Source organism: Lipotes vexillifer, unplaced genomic scaffold (assembly GCF_000442215.2).
Source record: "Lipotes vexillifer unplaced genomic scaffold, Lipotes_vexillifer_v1.1 scaffold459, whole genome shotgun sequence".
NCBI classification, from domain to species: Eukaryota; Metazoa; Chordata; class Mammalia; order Artiodactyla; family Lipotidae; genus Lipotes; species Lipotes vexillifer.
In genome coordinates, this window is record NW_006769874.1 from 1,724,734 (window position 1) to 1,744,996 (window position 20,263).

The 20,263-nt window shown below is 41.2% G+C and overlaps 1 protein-coding gene across 1 annotated transcript in view; it reads left to right on the plus strand.

Annotated features, from left to right (window-relative positions):
- The window catches only part of AFDN (afadin, adherens junction formation factor), a 94,263-nt gene that overhangs the window by 3,554 nt on the left and 70,446 nt on the right, over positions 1-20,263 (plus strand). The window contains 5 exon segments of the mRNA XM_007445918.1: positions 1,687-1,855; positions 4,313-4,473; positions 11,846-12,003; positions 18,722-18,833; positions 19,967-20,134. Of these exon segments, the coding sequence (XP_007445980.1) occupies positions 1,687-1,855; positions 4,313-4,473; positions 11,846-12,003; positions 18,722-18,833; positions 19,967-20,134 (768 nt within the window).

Below are 20,263 nucleotides of genomic sequence, written 5' to 3' on the forward strand. Positions count from 1 at the left end.
TGCTGAGCCTGGCCTGCGTCTGACGGCGTGTCGTGTCGGAGGGCTTCATTCTCTGTTGCGCTTCTCTTCCTGAACCACCCTTTTACCCCCGTCCTGGAACATAATTTAACGGTAGCCCAGCTTCTCCCTGCTTCATCCTCTGTTTCACTGAATAATCCAAAATATTACTCCTTCCTTTTCAGAGAAGAGTTACGTAAGCTTTTGTTCCTAAGAGACGTAATGTTCAAATCAGCCTCAGGTTTTCCCCCTAAATAGGGGAAAATAAAGTCAAAATAGGTTTTAATAGGAATCAGACGGGAAAATAAAACTTTAATAACCTATTTTCTGTGTGAACTTCTAGATACAACTTAAGGCATATTTAAGACCTTTTCATGTTGTATGTGTAAGGTTAGAAATTAGTAAACTTTCTTGAGTTTCCTTGATGATGAAATAGAGTGAGTCTAAAGCTTTCTCAGGTAGTAGGATGTCTGGAATTCCTGTGCTACTGTTCTTTTCATGTGGAATACTATGAAATATTGATACAATTTTAAAACAATTATAATTCTGTTTCAAGTCAAGTGGCCTCTTACACTAGAATTCAGTATTGACAAGTGATAGCAAATGCAGAGGTTAAGAATATTTTGAGAGAAATCTTGTATTTAATTTTGTGCCCCAGCAGACTGCGGGGAGAGTACCATTATTTACTTTCGGCAGCAGTTTTCACGTTGTCTGTGTCATGTCCTCTGTGTTCCTGTTCCTGTGCTCCAGGGACTTTTATTGCCTTTGTGGCGAACACATATGATACAAGAATGGATACTTTGTGTGTGTGTGTGTGTGTGTGTGTGTGTGTGTGTGTGTGTGTCCCTGTTTTATTTTGTTTCTGCACCATGATTTCAGCTGACGTACCTTTTCACGGAGCCACAGATCCTGCTTGCTATGTAGTAGAACTCTTCTGGGGTCAGGATGACAGGAGGGTGCTGGAGTAGCTCGCAAGGAAACGGAGATGCTCACTCACAAAGCAGGAGGCGGTTTTCTTTCCCAATAAGATAATCTTTTATTTTTCTTGATTCTTTACCAGCCAACCTATTAAGTCATATAAAAAATAACTTGTCTCTGTGTCAGCTGCTGGCAGGCCAAGTTATAAATTAAGAATAAGGAAACAAGTAAGATCTGGAAAAGAAATTAGAAGTGTTTGCACACACACAGTACTTACAACTTTGCTTCATAAAAGCCAGTTTATTAGGGCTACTCTTAACATTTCTTTTGAAGTTAAAGAAAACATATTTAAAGCAGACGATGATTCAAACACTTAGTTATTTCCATATTTTCATTAGTTTTCTTTTATTTAAGTTACTTCATGTAAATTATTTGGATTTTTATTTATTAAAAATAATAAATAAACCGGTGTGATTCCAACCCCAGTTTTCTAACTGGGTTTGGATTTTCTTGTGTGTTTGCTTCCTTGGTTATAGTTTTGAATTAAGATACAATTTACACACGGTGAAATGAGATCTTGAATGTGTACGTTTTGATCAGTGCACTCACGTAACTGTCGGCCCATCAAGACAAAGAACGTTTCTCACCCCAGACCTTCCCCTGCCCCGGTGGCTCTGTTTCTGGCCGCAGCGTATGAGGTGAAGTTAGCTAAGCCATAGATAGCTTTATGTCATTCTGTGTCATAGCCAGTGTAGTGATAATGTTACTTTTATCAGAAGGCTCAAAGTAACGGACCTGAAAAGCAGGAAAAAGAAGGTGTTATCCAGAACTTCAAGAGAACTCTCTCAAAGAAAGAAAAAAAGGAAAAAAAGAAGCGAGAAAAAGAGGCAACGAGGCAGGCGTCTGATCGAGACGATAGACCTTTCCATGGGGATGACACGTAAGTTAATTTTGGAAATATTCCTGTTTCTTTGTGTTCTAAGCCTGGTGTTTTTCGTGCAGCAGACCTCATTAAATTACCAAGTAAAGGCCGAAGAGGGTGCGCCTCAGGTAAGTGCGTTGGGGCTCGTGCTGGGTCCTGGGCGTCGAGGGAAGCCAGTGGGGCTCTGACTGAGCTGCACGCGTCGCTCACAGGGCTGGTCTCGGCGCGCTCGCTCTTCTTAAAGATGTGGGCTGATGAACAGTGTTGCCGTTCCTGGGTAGACCGGGTGTCAGGGTGTTCTTCGTCTCTGCCTGGCCTTTCCTTTCCTCTCTGTTGTTTTGGTCCTTAAGGCAGCAGTGGATTCTTAGACACCTCAGGTACGCTTAACACCTGATCAGAGGTTGGCAAGACCAGTGAGAAAAGCTGGTGTTCACTTTTCAGGTTCAAATGCACCATCAGGTTCACTGCAGCCCCCGCCTGCCCCCCTTCCTTATTCTCTCACAGCAGCCCCATCACAGGTGTCTTTACCTGTCTGAAGGGATTTGATCTTCTGACCTCGGAGCTGAGGGAATAAGTAAGGGAAACCGCTGTGTTTCGTTGTAACAGAAAGGACACATGAGCAGAAGCTGGCCTTTCCTCCTCGCTTGGAGTCTCCTGGCCTCAGTGTAGCCTTGTCAGTTTTCAGTTCAGTTCATTCTCTTATCGTGGTTTCTCTTAGGCCTCTTCCTTGCCTTAGAGTTGATGGCATAGTTTCTGTTTACAGCTTATTTTTAGAAAGAGTAGATAGATTTGCCAGAAAGGGAGAAGGAGTTTCTTGTCATGTATGAACCCAAAGAGAGCCGTAGTTTGTTTATGCAGCACAAATATATACGCTTCATATATCTATGTAGAGAGTTTTTAAACAAGTATAATCAGTCTTTTGAAACCAGAACTTTTCACATGACATTTTTCCACTAAAATTAAATGTATTTCACATAAATACACATAGTCAAAATATATATATTTTCACAAAAAACATACATATTAAATAATTTAAATGACTGTGCAGTATTCTGTCATATAGTTTTCCCATAATTTATGAAACCAGCCCTTGTCATGTACTTGTGGATAGTTTACAGGGTTTTTTTGGTATTATAAATGATGCTCCGGTGAATATCCTTGTTTTTACAATTTTGAGGACTCGTGTGAATGTTTCCTAAGGAAATGCTCTGGAAGAATGGCTCAGAGACCCCTTGGGGTGCTTGTGTTGCCAGACAGCCCACGGGCCCTCTCGTTTCCATACCCTTAGTACTGCTGAGTATAACAGAGCAGAGTACGGTCTCTGCAGTATGTGAAGCCTTCAATAACTCGAGCTTACTGTATCATTAACAAGGTAGATGTCTCTCTGCACGTTTATTAACCGTTGACATTCTTCTGCTGCTGCGGTGACCTCTTCAAGTCTTTCTTCCGTTTTTTGGTTGATTCTAAGTGTTGTGTGTGTCTTGAGGATATTAACCATTTGTCAGTGAAGGGAGTTTACTTTAGAGTGGAATTTGAGCCCATTGTGGAGTGCATCCAAATGGATTTAGATATTAATCTGTTAGGCAGAGACGCCTGTGGGATGCACATGAACCCTTGACTATAGTATTGCGTGGTAAGGCTCTACTTAGTGTATTTATGCAAGAGAAAGAACTTATATACATAGATTGTTCATATATGAAAAATATCAAGGAAAAGGAGAGTTTAGAACTTAGGCTACAGTTTGTTCTATGTATTTAGTTTATAGGGGGATAGATTATTTGTGTTAAGGAAATGAGCTACTTAAAATGAGTTAAGTTTAACTTGATTGATTTGAAGCTTGACTGACTTAATGAAATTATTTTGTGATTTTAAAAATGGCATCCTTAAAATACATTTATCAAAATTTAGTCAAGCATATCAATCTTACCTAAATATTTAGTTTTCAACTCTTCATTCTATACAGTTGACTCATTATAGGAACTTATGGAGCAATTTCCTTTTAAAACTTTCACTTCAAGAGAGTGAATGGTGGTAAATCTCTTAGTTGTTAAAAAAATCAGGCTGTTTGAGTTCTTCAAGATTTACTGTAATTTGAAGACAGATTTTTACTAAAGTATGTTCAATCCTTTATTTCTATTGGTTGGAATGTTGTATCCCTCATTTAGTCTATTTTAAGATAACCGTGGTAGGAATGTATAATTTATACATTCTAGCTTTATTAATGAATACTCAATAATTACATTCTATAAACTCACTATAAAACTTTAATTATAAATTTCTGCTTAGTTCAGTATTTTAGCTTGTATTGAGAGGAAGTTTATTCTTTATCCCTAGTAATTAGCACATGGTGAATGGTACATGGCAAGAATTGTGTAGCCAAATAACATCTGCCATTTTGAGTTTTGTATGATTTCAGTATAATTGTTTCTAATATAAAATTTTAAAAATCTTGTTATTGCCTTTTTTTCCTTACAGTGAAAATTCTCGACTGGCTGCTGAGGTTTACAAAGACATGCCTGAAACTAGCTTTACCCGAACAATTTCTAATCCCGAGGTGGTTATGAAACGACGGAGACAACAAAAACTGGAAAAGAGAATGCAGGAATTTCGGAGCTCAGATGGGCGACCTGATTCAGGTGCAGACTTTGAATTGTTTTTCTGTTATATTTGTTGTAAAGTCTATTAATTTAATAATCCTTTTCATATATGCATGAGGCCTTGAATAAGTAAAGTTAATGGGTGATGTAGCCTGTTCATAGCAAGTGCGTGCCATGTGTGTCTGGTACAAAGTCAGTTTTGCCTTCAATACGTTTAGTTACGTATTTATCCCCAGTATGGCTTTTTTTTTTAAAAAAAAAATTCTGGAAAATATCAAGTATATACAAAAGAATAGAGATACAGTGAACTTCCCATGTGTTTATTACCAAGCAAGCTTCCGTAATTAACACGTTTCATCTCTGCTTCTACGTATATTGCTTTCATTCCCAGACTGTGTTATTTTTGAATCAAATCCCAACTTTCTCATTATCTCATCCATAATATTTTGATATATTTTCCTGAAAGGTAACAATTCTAAAAAAGCAAAAACAAAAATAAAGCAAACCATAGTACCATTATCACATAGAAAAGAATTGACAGTAATTCCTTAAAAATCATCAGATACCTAGTCATTGTTCAGATTTTCCTGATTGCCTCAGATAATTCCTTTAGTTGAGTCAGGATACAAATACAACCTAAATGTTGGATTTGCAATTGGTTAATTTGTCTTTTATGCCTTTCATTCTTTTTACCTCTCAGTTTGCTTATTTGTTGGTTTGTTTTAAAACCCTAGGTTGAGTGTCTTGTTGGTTTTGCTGACGGCATCCTGTTGTGCGGTTTACCGCTGTTTTCCTCTTGTTTTCCTTGATTAGATACAGGTACAGGGTTAGGGTTTTTGGTGGGAGGCGGTGGGACAGGAATATTCACCTTAGTGTCATCCCCAGGTGAGCAGTGGTTTGTAAAATTTCAATAAGCTCATGAATGTAAAGCTTCTCAATGTTTGTCCATCTTTTGCGGTTATTGTTGTTACTGATTCTTGAATGGTCGCTTCGAGCCAGCGGGGCTGTCTTCCAGCTGGCACCCGGGTCTGTGACATGGCCCAGTGATCTTGAGAGCTTCCCTGGAGGATAGGATGTCTGCTAACCTCGTGCTTTCCTGCCCCAGCCTAGGAGTCAGCTCTTCCTCGGAGGAATCCTGTTCCTTTTGCTGGGATAAGTGTCTGGTTGCTAGGAGCGCTCTCTGTTACTGGTTAGTCTTTGCTTCTAAGCCTGTTTGGTGGACAGAGCTTCGGAAATACATGGTTTTTTTTTACTATTTTGATTTTAGAAAATCTGGGTGTCTTTTCTCTAAAGGTAAAATTCTTCCCTCCTAAGAACAATAGAATAATTATTAACAGCATAATTATATTAATCAGTTATAATACCAAAATCAAAATAGGGCTATTATTAATACCAATATGATACTGAAAACATTTTATTTAAGCCTTTTGTGAAATCTGTGCTGTGTTTGAAATCGCATATTCGATTCCTGTGTATGTGATTATATACCCACATTGATTTATACTTAGGTTTATTTGTTTTATTTTACTTTTGACTTTGAAGGTTTGCTTCTTTAAAATTTAGTGTTGTTTAACAGTTTCTAAGTCAAATCTGCAAAACAAGGTACATTTAGAGAAGTCCAGCTTTTTTGTCCCTGTGGACCCCTTGAATCAAAGGCAACATTCTGTACACATGTCCCACTGTGATGTTTCCTGGAGATCACCCTGTATTTCTGAGGGAAATAAAGGTTAAAATGAGAAAACACACGACTACTCTGTGAGCTATAAATTGGTTTTGTGTATTTTTAGCTATTTGATATAAAACTTTTATTTGTAATTAACCTGTAATTATACTCAGCAAGTAAAATAGTTTTACTTGTTAAAAAATAATAGCATAATCATTTGTTTCAAAAAAAATCCTTGTATTAGAAGGCTGTATCTTTGATCCAGCCTTTCCTAAAAATGTCTGACCTGGTAAGTCATCGCCTCTGTGGCTCTTTTGTAGCGCTGCCCTGAGGCGCTTAAGGGCGGAGCGTCGCGCTGTCGCATGCTGCGCTCCTGCTAGCTTACTCACGAGTTTTAGGGTTTGAGTGCTGGGACTGGTGGCTTTTCTCTGAAGCCGGGTTTATAGCAGTTTTGGTTGGGAAGGTTGCTTAATTGTGGGCCCATTCTCTCGGCTCCAAGGCTGAGTCAAAGGGTGTTAGTCCCTATCCAGATCCTCTTATTATCCGATATGTTTATGTGGCAGCAGGTGGGATCTGTCGGGGAAGTTGTGCTCACACTCGTGTCATACTCGTGGGAGCAGCGTTATTCTCTATTTTATTAGTGGTCTCTCTTACCTTACCTCCATTCACGAGATAGTCTGTGGACCATGGTTCTGAAATGCATGGTTGCTTGATTCTGCCCACTTGACAGAAATTGCTGGTGACCCCATTTCTTGTGAGCTTGCCCAGAGCTTTGTGTTAGGGTGGCGTGTCATACAGCACCAGCCACAGTGGGAGCCGGCCCTGAAACCTGGTTGTCTCTCCAGCATCACGGGTTCGCTTTGACCCTTAGTGCCTGTATGAACTGAGTCTCAATTATATGTTTCATGGGAATTATAGTATCGGTGATTCAAAAAAACTAGGACACTGAGAGACTTATTAGTTCTATAAATAATTTGATAGATGGCTTTTGAGACCTAAATGATTATCTGTTTGTATATATTCTGTGTTGTTCAATCAGGAATTGAAAAAGACAAGAAAAAGAAGGAGAAAGGAGGGAGAAACTACAAAGGTGAGGAAGGAGAAATTGTAGTAAAAGTTTTAGAAAGGATGAGAGGAATGCTCAGAGGTACCTGCCACGTGCTGACCACGCTTCCGACCACGGGGGGAGTCTGGCATCGTTATGGAAGTAACTTCCTCAGTGACCCCTTGAGGAGTATTCAAGTATAGGCTCAGGGGTATGTGAGTCAGACTAAGGAGAGCTGGCTTAGAGTGTCAGTTTTTATAAGCAACTTAACAAAATCTTTTTATAAACAGTATGTCTCTAATGTGGATCAGGATGCAACGTTACATATGTTGTTAAGATAAAGCAGGAAGCTTTTTTTTTTCTTTCTTTTTTGTTTTGCGGAACGCGGGCCTCTCACTGTTGTGGCCGCTCCCGTTGCGGAGCACAGGCTCCGGACGCGCAGGCTCAGCGGCCATGGCTCACGGGCCCAGCCGCTCCGCGGCACGTGGGATCTTCCCGGACCGGGGCCCGAACCCGTGTCCCCCGCATCGGCAGGCGGACTCTCAACCACTGTGCCACCAGGGAAGCCCAAAGCAGGAAACTTTTTGCAGGTAACTTCAGCCTGTGTCCTCAGAGATCCATATTTATTTTCCTGTGCCATTGGTGGTACTTTGATGGAAATATTTGGTATGATCTGTTAATAAACTGCTGAAAGAGTTTTAAGCTAGGGATTGAGAACGCTTTCAGTTTAGCCCAGGCCTCCAATCTGGAGCGGTTACTCTGAGAGCAGAATCTAGGGCTGATTTGAGGGAATTGTGGTCAGAAGCAGGTGTCCCCCTTCAAAGGCTTGTGTGACCCCGGAAGGACCGAGTCTCTGAGCTCAGTCGGGGACAGTGGTCGCGGAGAGAGAGAAGCGGGAGCAATGTTAAGGGAGAGAATGATCGGGAAGCAGTGCCAGCCTGAGTTTTCTGAGGAGAGGAGGCCAGGATGGCGCCCTGCTTTGAGCAGGGTGGATGTGGGTCTGTGGAGGAAGGAGCGTCCGGAGGAGGAGACGGGCTTCGTCTGTGTGTCTTGGGAGGGGCCGGCGTGGTGCGGGGGGACGCCCTTAGGCTGCCGGCTCGGTGGCTGAGTACTAGTCAGCGGTGCCAGGTGGAGAGAAAGATCCGGGAGCAAGCTGTTCTCGGGATGCAGCATCATGGGCGTGGCAGAGATTTGGTGGAGTATACCGGTAATACACGGCCACTGTTGAGAAGTGGGCCAAGGAAACGGGAACAAAACCTCCAGAGGATTAGGAGAAGAAACAGCAAAACACCCACTAAAGTAGAGCTTGTCTGTTACAGGGATGGTTGGGTGGGAGGAACATTTTTCTGTACAAGCTCCTAGGAATCCCTAAAAAACTGGATACTGTTGGCAGAAGAGCTGTTTGTGGTTAATATTAAGGCAGTCAAATATAGTAAGTTCAAGTGTTCTGTTGGTTTTTAATAAACAACTTAGAAAACTATATCCTTATAACCTACTGAGGCTGTTAGCTTATCACTTAGGTTGGTGAAGAATGTTGTCACGGGTGGGTAAGGTTCCCTGAGAGTAACAGCCGAGTCTGTAATTTTCCTGTCTTGTTTGCCCGAGCGTTGGTTCCCCAAGTTCTGATGATGTACTTAAAGAGACCTGTCTGACTCACTTCACAGCGGATCAGAAGTCATAACTTGTAACAAGCCTTGGCCCCAGAGCTCATAAAGTATTTTTAACACTCAGATGTATTTACTTTCTTGATGTCTTCCAAGTGTAATTGACCTCAGAATGCCCTTGGGAGTCAGCCCTTCTGCCTCAGTTTTCTGGTGAACAGTCTTGGAGCTGTGGAGTGCTAGGACACGGACTCTGGAGCTAGGTTCTGGTAGGGACCCTTGTGTTCCGTGGGCCACGCTTTCTTCATCTTCTGCATAGGGGAATCATCCTCTCTTAATTTTAGAACTGAAATGGATATTTATACAAACAGATTTTAGTCGATGGTAGAATTTTAAAATGTTAGCTTTTCTTCTATCTCCCCTTCCTTAGGAAATCGGGAGGTATGTATTTCTGTTGTGATGATACTATGGTATTATGCTTTTAAACTAAAAACCTCTTAAATTAGACTGTATCCATTTAGTTACTTATTAATCTGTCCATGGATGTAAGTGGAGTTTAGATCCTCTACTACTGTTGTGTTATTGTCAGTTCCTCCCTTTATGTCTGCTAGTATTTGCTTTATATAGTTAGGTGCTCAAGTATAGGGTGCATATATATGAATTGAGTATTCTTCTTGTATTTATCCCTTTATCATTATATAATGCCCGTCTTTGCTCCAAAGTCTGTTTTGTCTGATAGGAGTATTGCCACCCCCATTTTCTTGTCATTTCTGCTTGCGTGAAATAAATATCTTTTTCTTTCCCCTCGCTTTCAGTCTGTATGGGTCATTAGCTCTGAAGTAAGTTTCTCGTAAGCAGCACATAGGTGTTTCTGGTTTTTTTATCCAATCAGCCATCCTATGTTTTTTGATTGCAGCATTTAGTCCATTGACATTTGCAGTAATTATTGATAGGTATGTACTCACTGCCATTTTATGACTTGTTTTCTGCTAGTTTTTGTACTTGTCTGTTCATGTCTTCTTTCTGTTTCTTCCCTTGTATTTTGATGATTTTCTTTAGTGGTACTCTGTTTTTTTGTATCTGGTTTTTGTGTGTTTATTGTAGGTTTTTGATTTGTGGGTGCCATGGGTCTCATATATGTTGATCTATATCTACTTGTGGTAAACTAGTAGTCATTCAAGTGCAAACACATTGTAAAAGATCTGCATTTTTTACTTCCCTCCCCTACATTTTGTGTTTCTGATGTCATATTTTATGTCTTCATGTTGTTGTCTTGTTCGTTTTCTCCCCCCTGATTTCGACCCCTCAATCAGGTTACAAGCTGTTTGGAGCCTAGGACGATGACCAGCTCATGCTGTGTCCTCAGCGTTGGGACGGGCGGTGTAGGGGGACCTTAATCCCTGTGAGTTTGTAGATAGCCTGACCCCCTGGCCTGTGCCAGCAGGTCCGCGTTCTAATACCAGCCTGGGCTTGCTGGTTCTTCTTCTTTTTTTTTTTTTTTTTTTTTTTAACATCTTGATTGGAGTATAATTGCTTTACAATGGTGTGTTAGTTTATGCTTCATAACAAAGTGAATCAGTTATCCATATACATATGTTCCCATATGTCTTCCCTCTTGCGTCTCCCTCCCACCCTCCCTGTCCCACCCCTCTAGGTGGTCACAAAGCACCGAGCTGATCTCCCTGTGCTATGCAGCTGCTTCCCACTAGCTATCTACCTTACGTTTGATAGTGTATATATGTCCATGCCTCTCTCTCACTTCATCCCAGCTCACCCTTCCCCCTCTCCATGTCATTGCTGATTATTCTTGAAAGACCAGCATTATTTTATTGTAGTCAAGTTGTCATAATGCAGTGTGTGCCGGACCTGTTGAAAAAGAGGGTGTGAGAAGCATTCAGTAGCCAGAATAACTGCATTAGAATTCAGAAGAGGCAAAAAGGAGTCATAGAAATTTAGAATTTGCTTCAGGAGACCCACAGATGTTTAATGTAGCTCTTTAACTTAGAGGTGAGCAAAGGAAGTCGGGAAGCCTCCCCGAGGTCCCACGTACACAGGGATGTGGCACCTGCCACTCACTTGCCTGAGTTGCCTACCTGCCCCCAGTAGTCTTTCAGCTAGACTTAAGATTTTAGGGCTTAAAAATCTTAGATCATAAGTAAAAAGCCAATTATGACACCAAAAATGTCAGTAATATAGCATATGTAGGATTGCATTAAAAAGAAATATACAAAGAAAAGCTAAGGATATCCAAATTGCTCTGCTCTAGTTGACTTTTTTTCCTCTCGAATGAGTTCACAGCTAGAAATGACATTCTGGTTTGCAGTTCCTGGAAATGTAAATAGAGCCCAGTGCTTTGGTGGCAGGTTCCTTATGAAATGTCTTTGGACTCCGGCACCTGAAGTATCCTGATTTCTGGTTCACTTTTTTAAAAAACTGAGTTATTTAGTGGGATTAATATTGTTTGGGTTTTTTTTTTTTTAACATCTTTATTGGGGTATAATCGCTTTACAATGGTGTGTTAGTTTCTGCTGTATAACAAAGTGAATCAGCTATACATATACATATGTTCCCATATCTCTTCCCTCTTGTGTCTCCCTCCCACCCTCCCTATCCCACCCCTCCAGGCGGTCACAGAGCACCGAGCCGATCTCCCTGTGCTGTGCGGCTGCCTCCCACTAGCCGTCTACCTTACGTTTGTTAGTGTACACATGTCCGTGCCTCTGTTCGGAGTTTTTAAGTTTCAGATTGTTGGTCAGGAAGTAGCAGAAGTGGGGACAGTAGATGCCTGACACTGTAGGTAAGGAAGTGAGAAGGCAGTCAGCGCAGGAGCAGCACTTTGAAGAAACTCCGGGGTTTCTTGCCTTTCTGTCCCTTCCCCACAGTGGAAATCAGTTCGTCATGATAAAAACTGCACGGGCTTGAAGGGAGGACAGAAACAGCCTAGTCACACAGAATTACTCACTCTGTCTAGCACAGCATCACTGGGTCAGCATGTCCCTGCCGGTGTGTGTCACTTACCAGGAAGTGGGGATGGAATTAGTACACAGATCTCTGGTATTGGAACAAAAGTTGTGATCAGAGATGTCACAATGTTTCTTTCAGGTGGAACATTGAGAATTTATGCAGATAGTTTAAAACCAAATATTCCCTACAAGACGATCCTGCTGTCTACCACAGATCCTGCAGACTTCGCTGTGGCTGAAGCTTTAGAAAAGTACGGTCTGGAGAAAGAAAATCCTAAGGAGTATTGCATCGCCCGCGTGAGTACTTACCCATATTACACGTGCTGGAACTTTGCATTTAAATGGAAAGATATTCTTTAAATGAAGTTAAACTTAGGCTGAATTTCTCCACACTGTATCACTTAGAGTCTGGTAAACTGAAACCATGCGTAAATATATATAAGAAACAACATTCTCCTTTCCATTACAAAAGTAATATGTGTTCCTGCTGTAAACTAAGAAAAGTATAAAAAGCAAATTGAAGAAAATCCTGTATAGTTCTGATGCCAAAGGATAAGCGCTATTAACATTTTGATGTATATCCTTCCAGTTTTTATTTTGCATATATATAGGTAACAATTTTATTTTAGTAAAATCTGCTTTAATGATTTTTTTTCCTTAGGGTTTTTACTAAGATGTATCATAACGACCCAACTTTAAATAAATCTTGGTTTGCTATTCATCATTAACCGACATTTGGCTGATAGATTTAGTAGTCATCCATAATTTCTTGGAGATAAAGGGTGTATCTTTGACCCTAGTACTCAAGGAATACAGTGAGATTTTTATGCCTCAGAGTTGAATTGGTGACACTAAGTAAAATCAAGCAGATTTTCTCTTCTAAGGCAAACTTTTCGGAAAATTATTAACCATTAAGTCAGTCACAAGTATATAATAACTTCTTTATACCCATTATTTCTCTGTCAAAATCTCATTGGAAGTAGATTTTTTTAAGAAGATATCCTTCTTTCTCTCGTCTTAGCAATTGATTATTAAATAATGAAAGTGTGGTTACTTGTTTTAGTTCTTGCCCTCGCCAAGATTATTGAGAAATAATTAAAGTACAATGTATTACATGTATTTAAAGTTTATAATACCATCAGTTTGGGCCTGTCAGCACAATGAACATTTCCTTCACCTTCAGAAGTTTCCTTGTGCCTCTTTGTAATTTTGTGTTTCATTGTGTGGATATGTCACACTTTGTTCATCCATTTACCTGTTAGAGTTTGCGTTGTTTCCACTTTTCAGTTTTGGGCTCTTACAGTAAATCTGCTATGAGCATCCATGTGCAGGTCTTCTCATAGAAGTACTCTTTTTCTTGAGTAAATACTCAAGTGAATGGCTCCGTAGGAGACATATGTGTAACTGCTAAACTCTTTTCAAACCTGAGTATAGCATTTGCATCCCCACAGTCATATATGAGAGATGCCGTTGCTCTGCCCCTCACCCATGCTTGGTTTGGTCAATCATTTTAACTATTAGGCATTCTCCTGGGTGTAGTTCTATCTCATTGTGGAAGAAATTTGAGTTTCCCTGATTATCTATATACATGTCAAGTCCTATGTATGATACATGTACTGTGAATATTTTTTTCCCAGTCTGTGGCTTGGCTTGTCTTTTCACTTTTAAAATGGTATCTTTCAGTGAGTAACAATTTATTAATTTTGTTGAAGTCCAGCTTGTTAACTTTTTAGTGCTCGGTACTTTCTGTATGAGAATTTGCTTCCTCCAAGGCTGCAGACACTTGTACCTGTATTTTATTTTAGAAGTTTCATAGTTTTAGGTCTTACATTTGGGTCTGTGTGTTCCATTTCAAGGTAACATTTGTGTATGGTGTGAGATTAGGGTCGATGCTCATTTTCTTCTGTACAGTTACAGAAAAAAAGACTTTATTTTCTCCCACTGAGTGCATTGGCACCTTTGTTGAAAATCAGTTGGCCATATATGTTTGGTTCTATTTCTGGAATCTATTCTGTTTCATTTATATATCTTATATCTTTTCACCAACACCAAACTGTTTTGATTACTGTGGATTTATGGTGAGTCTTAAAATCATATAAAGTCCCAATTTTGCTTTCTCCTTTTGCTTTGGTTATTCTAGGTTATTTGCATTTACAAATAAATTTTAGAATCAACTTACCAGTTTCGACATAAAACCTGCTGGAATTGTGGCTGGGTTTGCATTAACTCTGTAGATGAATCCGAATGCTAACAATGTTCAGTTTTCCAGGCTGTGGACAGAGTGAGTGTCTTCTGTAAGCTCTCAGCGGTGGTGGTTTCTAGTGTTGCTACAGAGGGAATTAAATAAAAGGCCTTGCTTGGGTTTTATGGCTTTTTTCTTTTTGCTGAAAAGCTGAGACTTTATATTCGGTTGGGAAAACCATTTGGTAGATGTGCAATTTTATGAATAAAGCCCAATTTTCATCTGAAAATAGATGAGAAAACAGATGTTTTGATTCCACTGAGATGACAATAAAGGATAAAGCCCTTTGGGAGTGCACGAGAACAGAGAGAGTGAGCGAAGGGCCGGCAGAGCAGTTGTAGATGAGAGTCTGAAGAAGCAGGCGGGTTAGTATCTAAGTTGCTGGACCTGCAGAGGGGGCCAGCCGAGGGGAGGCGCGCAGCTGCCTGTCTCCCAGCCCCTAGCAGACTCAGGCATGAGGGGCTCTAGCATGTTCTGAGGCGGCATTGAAAATTGGGCTGAAAACAAATTGGGTGGAAAGTTTTTATAAGCAGTAGTAAGCCTCCAGCAGACTGCCTTCCCATCCAGCTACTGCGTCGTCTCTCCATCCGAAGGCCAGAGTAAAACCGATGGGGGAGGAGGCCTTGGCTTTGGGGGTAACTGGCATAGCAGGGTCTTTACCACAAGCAGGAGGATGGAGGGGAAGGCTGTACCCAGAAGATTGAAGGATTCCTCCCAGAAGGCACTTTCTGGTCAGAGAAGAAAGATCTGTATGGAAACTGACCTTTGGACGTCTGGTCCAGCAGCCGTCCTCGCCATTACCGTCAGCTTTCCGGTGACTCGCTGTCAGTGTGAGTGGACAGCCCAGACTCAGTAGACATTTGCAAATGCCTTTAAAATGAAAGACAGACCAACACAGATAGATCAGAGAACCCGGAGATACAAGAGACGAAGCAGATGGAAGTGTGGGAGAGCTAAGAGACTCTGCGGATGGCGCATCTGGAGCACAGTGAGGAGAAGCATGCGGGGGGCTCCTGGGGATTGAAAAGCCCAGGTAAATGAGGGGTGGGGGCAGAAGGTCAGTGGAGGGATGAAAGAGCAAGTGGAGGAAATCTGCCGGAGGACAAAAAGAGAGGGGGTCGGGAATTTAGATTATCGGTGCAGAGTATCTTAAAATTTAGCCCAAGGAGGAGGACCAGGTAGAAAAAGCAGTAGGAAATGGAGAGATAGACGTTACCAAAGAAACAATGCTAGACCATCTACCAGGACTGAAGGATTTGAGTCTCTAGGTTGAAAAGGCCCACTAACTAATGGGACAGTTGCTTTGAAAAAGGCCCAAACCGGGGTGTAGTGAAAGTGCAGGAAGCTAGAGAAAAAGAGAGGGTGATGATCGCAAAGAAGGTGGTTCAGGGCTTGTATAAAGGGTTGGGGGACACAGTTGGCAGCAGTCACTTCAGCAGTAGCCGTGGACTCTGGAATTCACGGAAGCGGCTTTCTGATGCAGAGGGGACCGACTTCTAGCCCGTACCCTCAGTCAGGCGCTGGGCGGCTGGAATAAAGTCGTTTTAAGACACACACGGCAAAAATCTGCCACCCGCGCAGCCTCTCTCAGTAAGGTGCTGGAGGACATTCTCCAGCAAAATCGTGGTGTAGGCCAAGAAAGAGAAAAACAGGGTATCGCAGAACAGGCTCTAGCACAGCAGAAGGGAGTCCCCGGCGACAGGGAAGGAGCGTCTGGGGGATCGCTGTGTGGCCATCCTCTGCGGCACCTGTTTCAGAGTGGAGGTGATGTCTGAGATGGAAAATATTCTTTAGAAGCATGGTGGTAAATATTAGTTATAACGTCAAAATAAACAAATAGCCAGTAAATTCCTGAGTGTATTTCTGTAAAGACTTTTTCCCCAGTGTTGTGTGTTATAGCAATAAGCTAAATACTCATCACTTAAGGAATACTTTGAATACCTTGTCATTATGAAACATTTTGAATTAGACCAACACCAGTTGACTTAGACATATTTACATTTTATACAATACCCTATTTTTGGAAAAACAGTCACCATACAATAAAACCAAACAACAGAATTCTGTGTGTGTGTATGTATGTATACGTGAGCACCAAGAAAGGTACATGCATAGGAAGGATACACACCAGCTTAACTACCTACATGAGGGGAGGGAGAGGAACAGAAGACTTTAAAATGTTACATGTGATCAAGCCACCTTCTTATGTAAAAACAAAAAGTGCATAATTATAGAAAGCATGATCAGGAAAATATACTTACTGTCTCACAGATTTTTTTCCCCTCCTCATGCTTTTCTGTATTTGAGTTTTTTACATTGGGCCTGTGTTATTTAGAATCAGAAAGAAATACAGCAAAGCTCATTTCATTGTAGGGTGGAGGAAGATAGATGGATGCTCATGAGTATTTGTTTTTTTGCTGCACCTTTTCTTTCTTTTGGTCTTATTAGAAAGAGACTGAAAACCCGCCTTACTTTGGGGAGGGAGGGGCTGGGAGGGCGAGGTTGGGAGGATAGGTCATCAGGATAATCACGCATTCTCTCCAAAGGGAAAGAACCTGAGATTCAGGCCATGCTGGGCGTTTTCCTCCTGCAGGTGAGGTGAGTTTGAAACAGAGGGGGACCCTGTTGTCATGCTGGCTTCGTTGCTTTCCTGCTTGGGAGAAATAGCAATATTGAGCAAGCATTAGTGCATGTATGGAAAATATATTTACACCTAAAGAATAATTGTGTCCATGGATTAATGGTAGATTTTGATACACGTTCCTCATAGTTTTGGTTAATAACTGCTGTGAAAAGTGTTCTTAGGATAAAACCAGTGAAACAGCAGTATAAATAGGGTCTGCATTGCTAAACAGAGGGCTGACCCTTTTCCAGCTGGGTCCCTGTTAGGCTGTGAGCCCAAGGGCAGGAGCTTAGTTACCACTGCTGAACACTTAGGATTGCTCAAGTGTTCGCCAGGGGAATGTTACCTTTTAAGTGTATATAAATCTATTAAATAATTCTCAGTTCCATAAAGGTGCATTTGATAGTATATGTGGTAGTGAACTTTTTAACATTTTCTTCCTTTCTTTAATTTCTGCCGCATTTTTACTGATGAAAATCAGAAAGTGAGAACACCTTAATCAGGGCCGTGAAGTTACTGGGCTTTTACTGACGGTCCCTTTTGAGATCATTTGATGATTTCTTTTGAGGGTCGGCGCCTAGTTTTGGCTTTTGTTCTTCTCTGTTCTTGCGCATTTTCTTTCGCAAGCTTCAGGCAGGATAAATTAGGCGCTGATTATTGTTTTAGCCTTGAGATAGAAGTCCTTTGTTTCCTTGCCATCTCACCCATCATGTAATATGTAGCTCTTTCCTATTCATTCATTCATCTATTAGATCTATTCAGTGAATTATTCAATAAATATGTAGGTTCCTCTTATTTGTTAGATACTGTGCTGGGATGCAAAAATAAGAGCTGCCTTCAAAAGAGGTTACGGTAAAGGGAGACAGAGAGTCCGAGAAAAAAATACAGGCAAGGAGCTTGAAATTAGAACGGAGGTCAGAGAAGCCTCCCTGGAGGAGTTGTACTTGGGCTGAGAGGTGAGAGGGCACGCTAGCTAGACCCGAAAGCTGGGGACGGGCCTCTGAGGCACAAGGGATCGTGGAAGCGTGAGGTTTCGTGGCCCAGTCGAGAATTCGGAGAAGTTCTGTGTGACTGGGTCTATGAGGATACGTGACAAAGACTGCGACTTAAAGAGATGAGTGAGGGTCAGATCCTGAAGCAGTGTGTGTTCCAAGCCCACTATCCTACATGTAATACAAGACGCTGTGAGGAAAGGTTGGTTACTTTAGCATAAGGGTGTGTTGTAATAAACTTGTCTTTTTAGGGTAATTTGCAGCAGAGAGAAGTTTTACAGTTCTACGGAAGTCTAACCCATTTGGTATATGCACGTGATGGTCTAATTGGGAGTAAGGTCTATTAGGATAACATTATTACAGTAACTCCAAGTTGAAAATAATTTTCAGGTGCCAGTGCCTGGCTTCTCCTATTTTCTGTAACCGTGCTTTGGTTGGCGTGAGCGGTGGGACCGAAGTCAGCGGGGGGTCAGAGACTGAGCCCTGTGGCCGCTGGTTCTTTTCTCTGTGTTACAGAGGGTTTTCTCGAATGATTGAGAAAAATCGTTTGCCGTAAAAACATAGAATAAAGAGTAATATACAGTGTTACAGATTTTTGAATGTGGTGAATGCAGTATCTTAAAGCATTTGTTGAATGAATGGCCCAGTAATACATGTAAATGATCTGATTAAAATTTAATCATAAAAACGAATTTTCTACAAGAAAAAGAAAGCTAATCTCTTGTGTTGTTATGTGATGGTTATATCCTAAAAGCTTACATGTTAGATGAAACTGCCACATTAAAAAGTTTGGTTATGAAAGGTGGGTCCTGCTGTCACCTTTCCCGAAGGAATTACGCACAGGTTGACTGTTGCGTGCAGTCTTTCCAAAAGAGAGTTTGTCAAAAAGCAGACTCCGACTGGTATGGGCCGGGGAGCAGGGCGGAGAGCAGAGAAGCAGGTGAATGAAGATGGTCCGGCCGGCTGGCCAGGCTTTTAACTGGAAACTATTTTCCTTTCCTTCTGTCAGTGTTTTTGAGAATTGTTCATTGTGTTTGACCAGTTCAGTTCTATCTACAGTGACTTTTTTATTTCCTCAAAAACAATAAATTCTTTCTTTTAAATGCCTGCTAATTCACTTTCTGGGTGTAGTCACAGTTCATTGTTATTCCCTCCCAGGTGATGCTTCCTCCTGGGGCCCAGCATTCTGATGAGAAAGCTGCTGAAGAAATTATCCTTGATGATGATGAGTGTCCTTTACAGATCTTCAGGGAGTGGCCGAATGACAGAGGTAAAGAGTAATCTTATTTGTCCAAGAATTACCTCTGTGATGCGTTCGTTACACTCTGACTTGAAATATTAGTCGTTTAACTTACTGGAAGGTGTAGGACGGTGCGCGTGGCAGAGTCTTCTGAGGGCTGTTTGCTGTGCAGGTTTCTTCCCCCTTCTTGGACTTGCTGGGTGGTTCCTAGGGGGTCCCTGCATCCTGAGGGCCGCTCTCTGCTGGTGGGTCTAGTGGGAGACCTGGCACAGGCCGTTTTGTGGCAGCAGGAGTACCATGTCCTGAAGAAGCTGGACTAGAGCACTGTGTCAGGTTGTCTGTCAGCAGCGGGATCCTTACCTGCCAACCAGATGGACTGGTGATGTTTGGACAGATTTGTCATGATGGGGAAAATAGCCTTCAACCCTAAATACCGTCTAGTAATTTAGTCATTTCATATAATGAATCCAGACTTTTCACTATCCAAACGATTTCTCCTAGTTACGTCACAGCAGTGAGGGTTTAAAGGTATGTTTTTTATGAAATAAGAGTTTTCTTGCTTTCAGATACACATCTTAAGCTACCTGTTGCTCAGTGGAGGGCCTTTGCATTAATAAAGACATAAAAACTGACTGCCAGTTAATCCTGTCATATTTGAATGTAGATTGTGAGTTTTAAACATACACTTGCTTAGTAACTTTTCTCGACAGTATAAACTTTATTAAAGTCAGATTGCGTCGAATTCTGAGTTAATTCAATTGAATTAAATAAAATCAGGTTAACTAAGAATGTATGTGTGTGCGCATGTGTTATTACATGTGTGTATGAACGTGTTTATTGATCATAGGGTTCTTTACCAATAGAAACATTCATTTATTCTGAAACTGGAGTGTTGTCTTTCATGCATGTGATACGCTTGGGTAGGTGTTAATTTAAAATAATTTTTGGAAATTGCTTGCTAGAGTTTTCAAGAACATGTCAAGAGAGTAAGTATTTCCTCTGTTGAGGGAAAGTGTAAATTGGGTAAGCTTTTGCTTAATTTTTCCCTGGGGGATGTTATTAAATTACATTTTTTGATAAATCTTTGAACAGTTGATTGCCAGTCAGCTGGCCGTCCACACTCACTTGAGTCTGGTTGATAATTTACAGTGTTACTGTTTTAGGGATTTTAGTCTTTCAGCTGAAGAGGAGGCCACCAGACTACATCCCAAAAAAAAGCCAGAAGCACATGGATGGGAAGCCCCTGCACGGAAAGGAGCGAGTTGATGGGTCTGGCTATGGCTCTGTACTCCCGCCGGAGAAACTGCCCTACCTCGTAGAGCTGAGCCCAGGTGAGAGGTGTTACAAATGTACATTCTCAGCTTTACATTTTATTCTTTTTAATGAATGTTATATTAATTGGTCTTTCTTTTGACTGACAACCTTTTTTTTTTAAGACCATTTATTTTAAAAAGTAACCA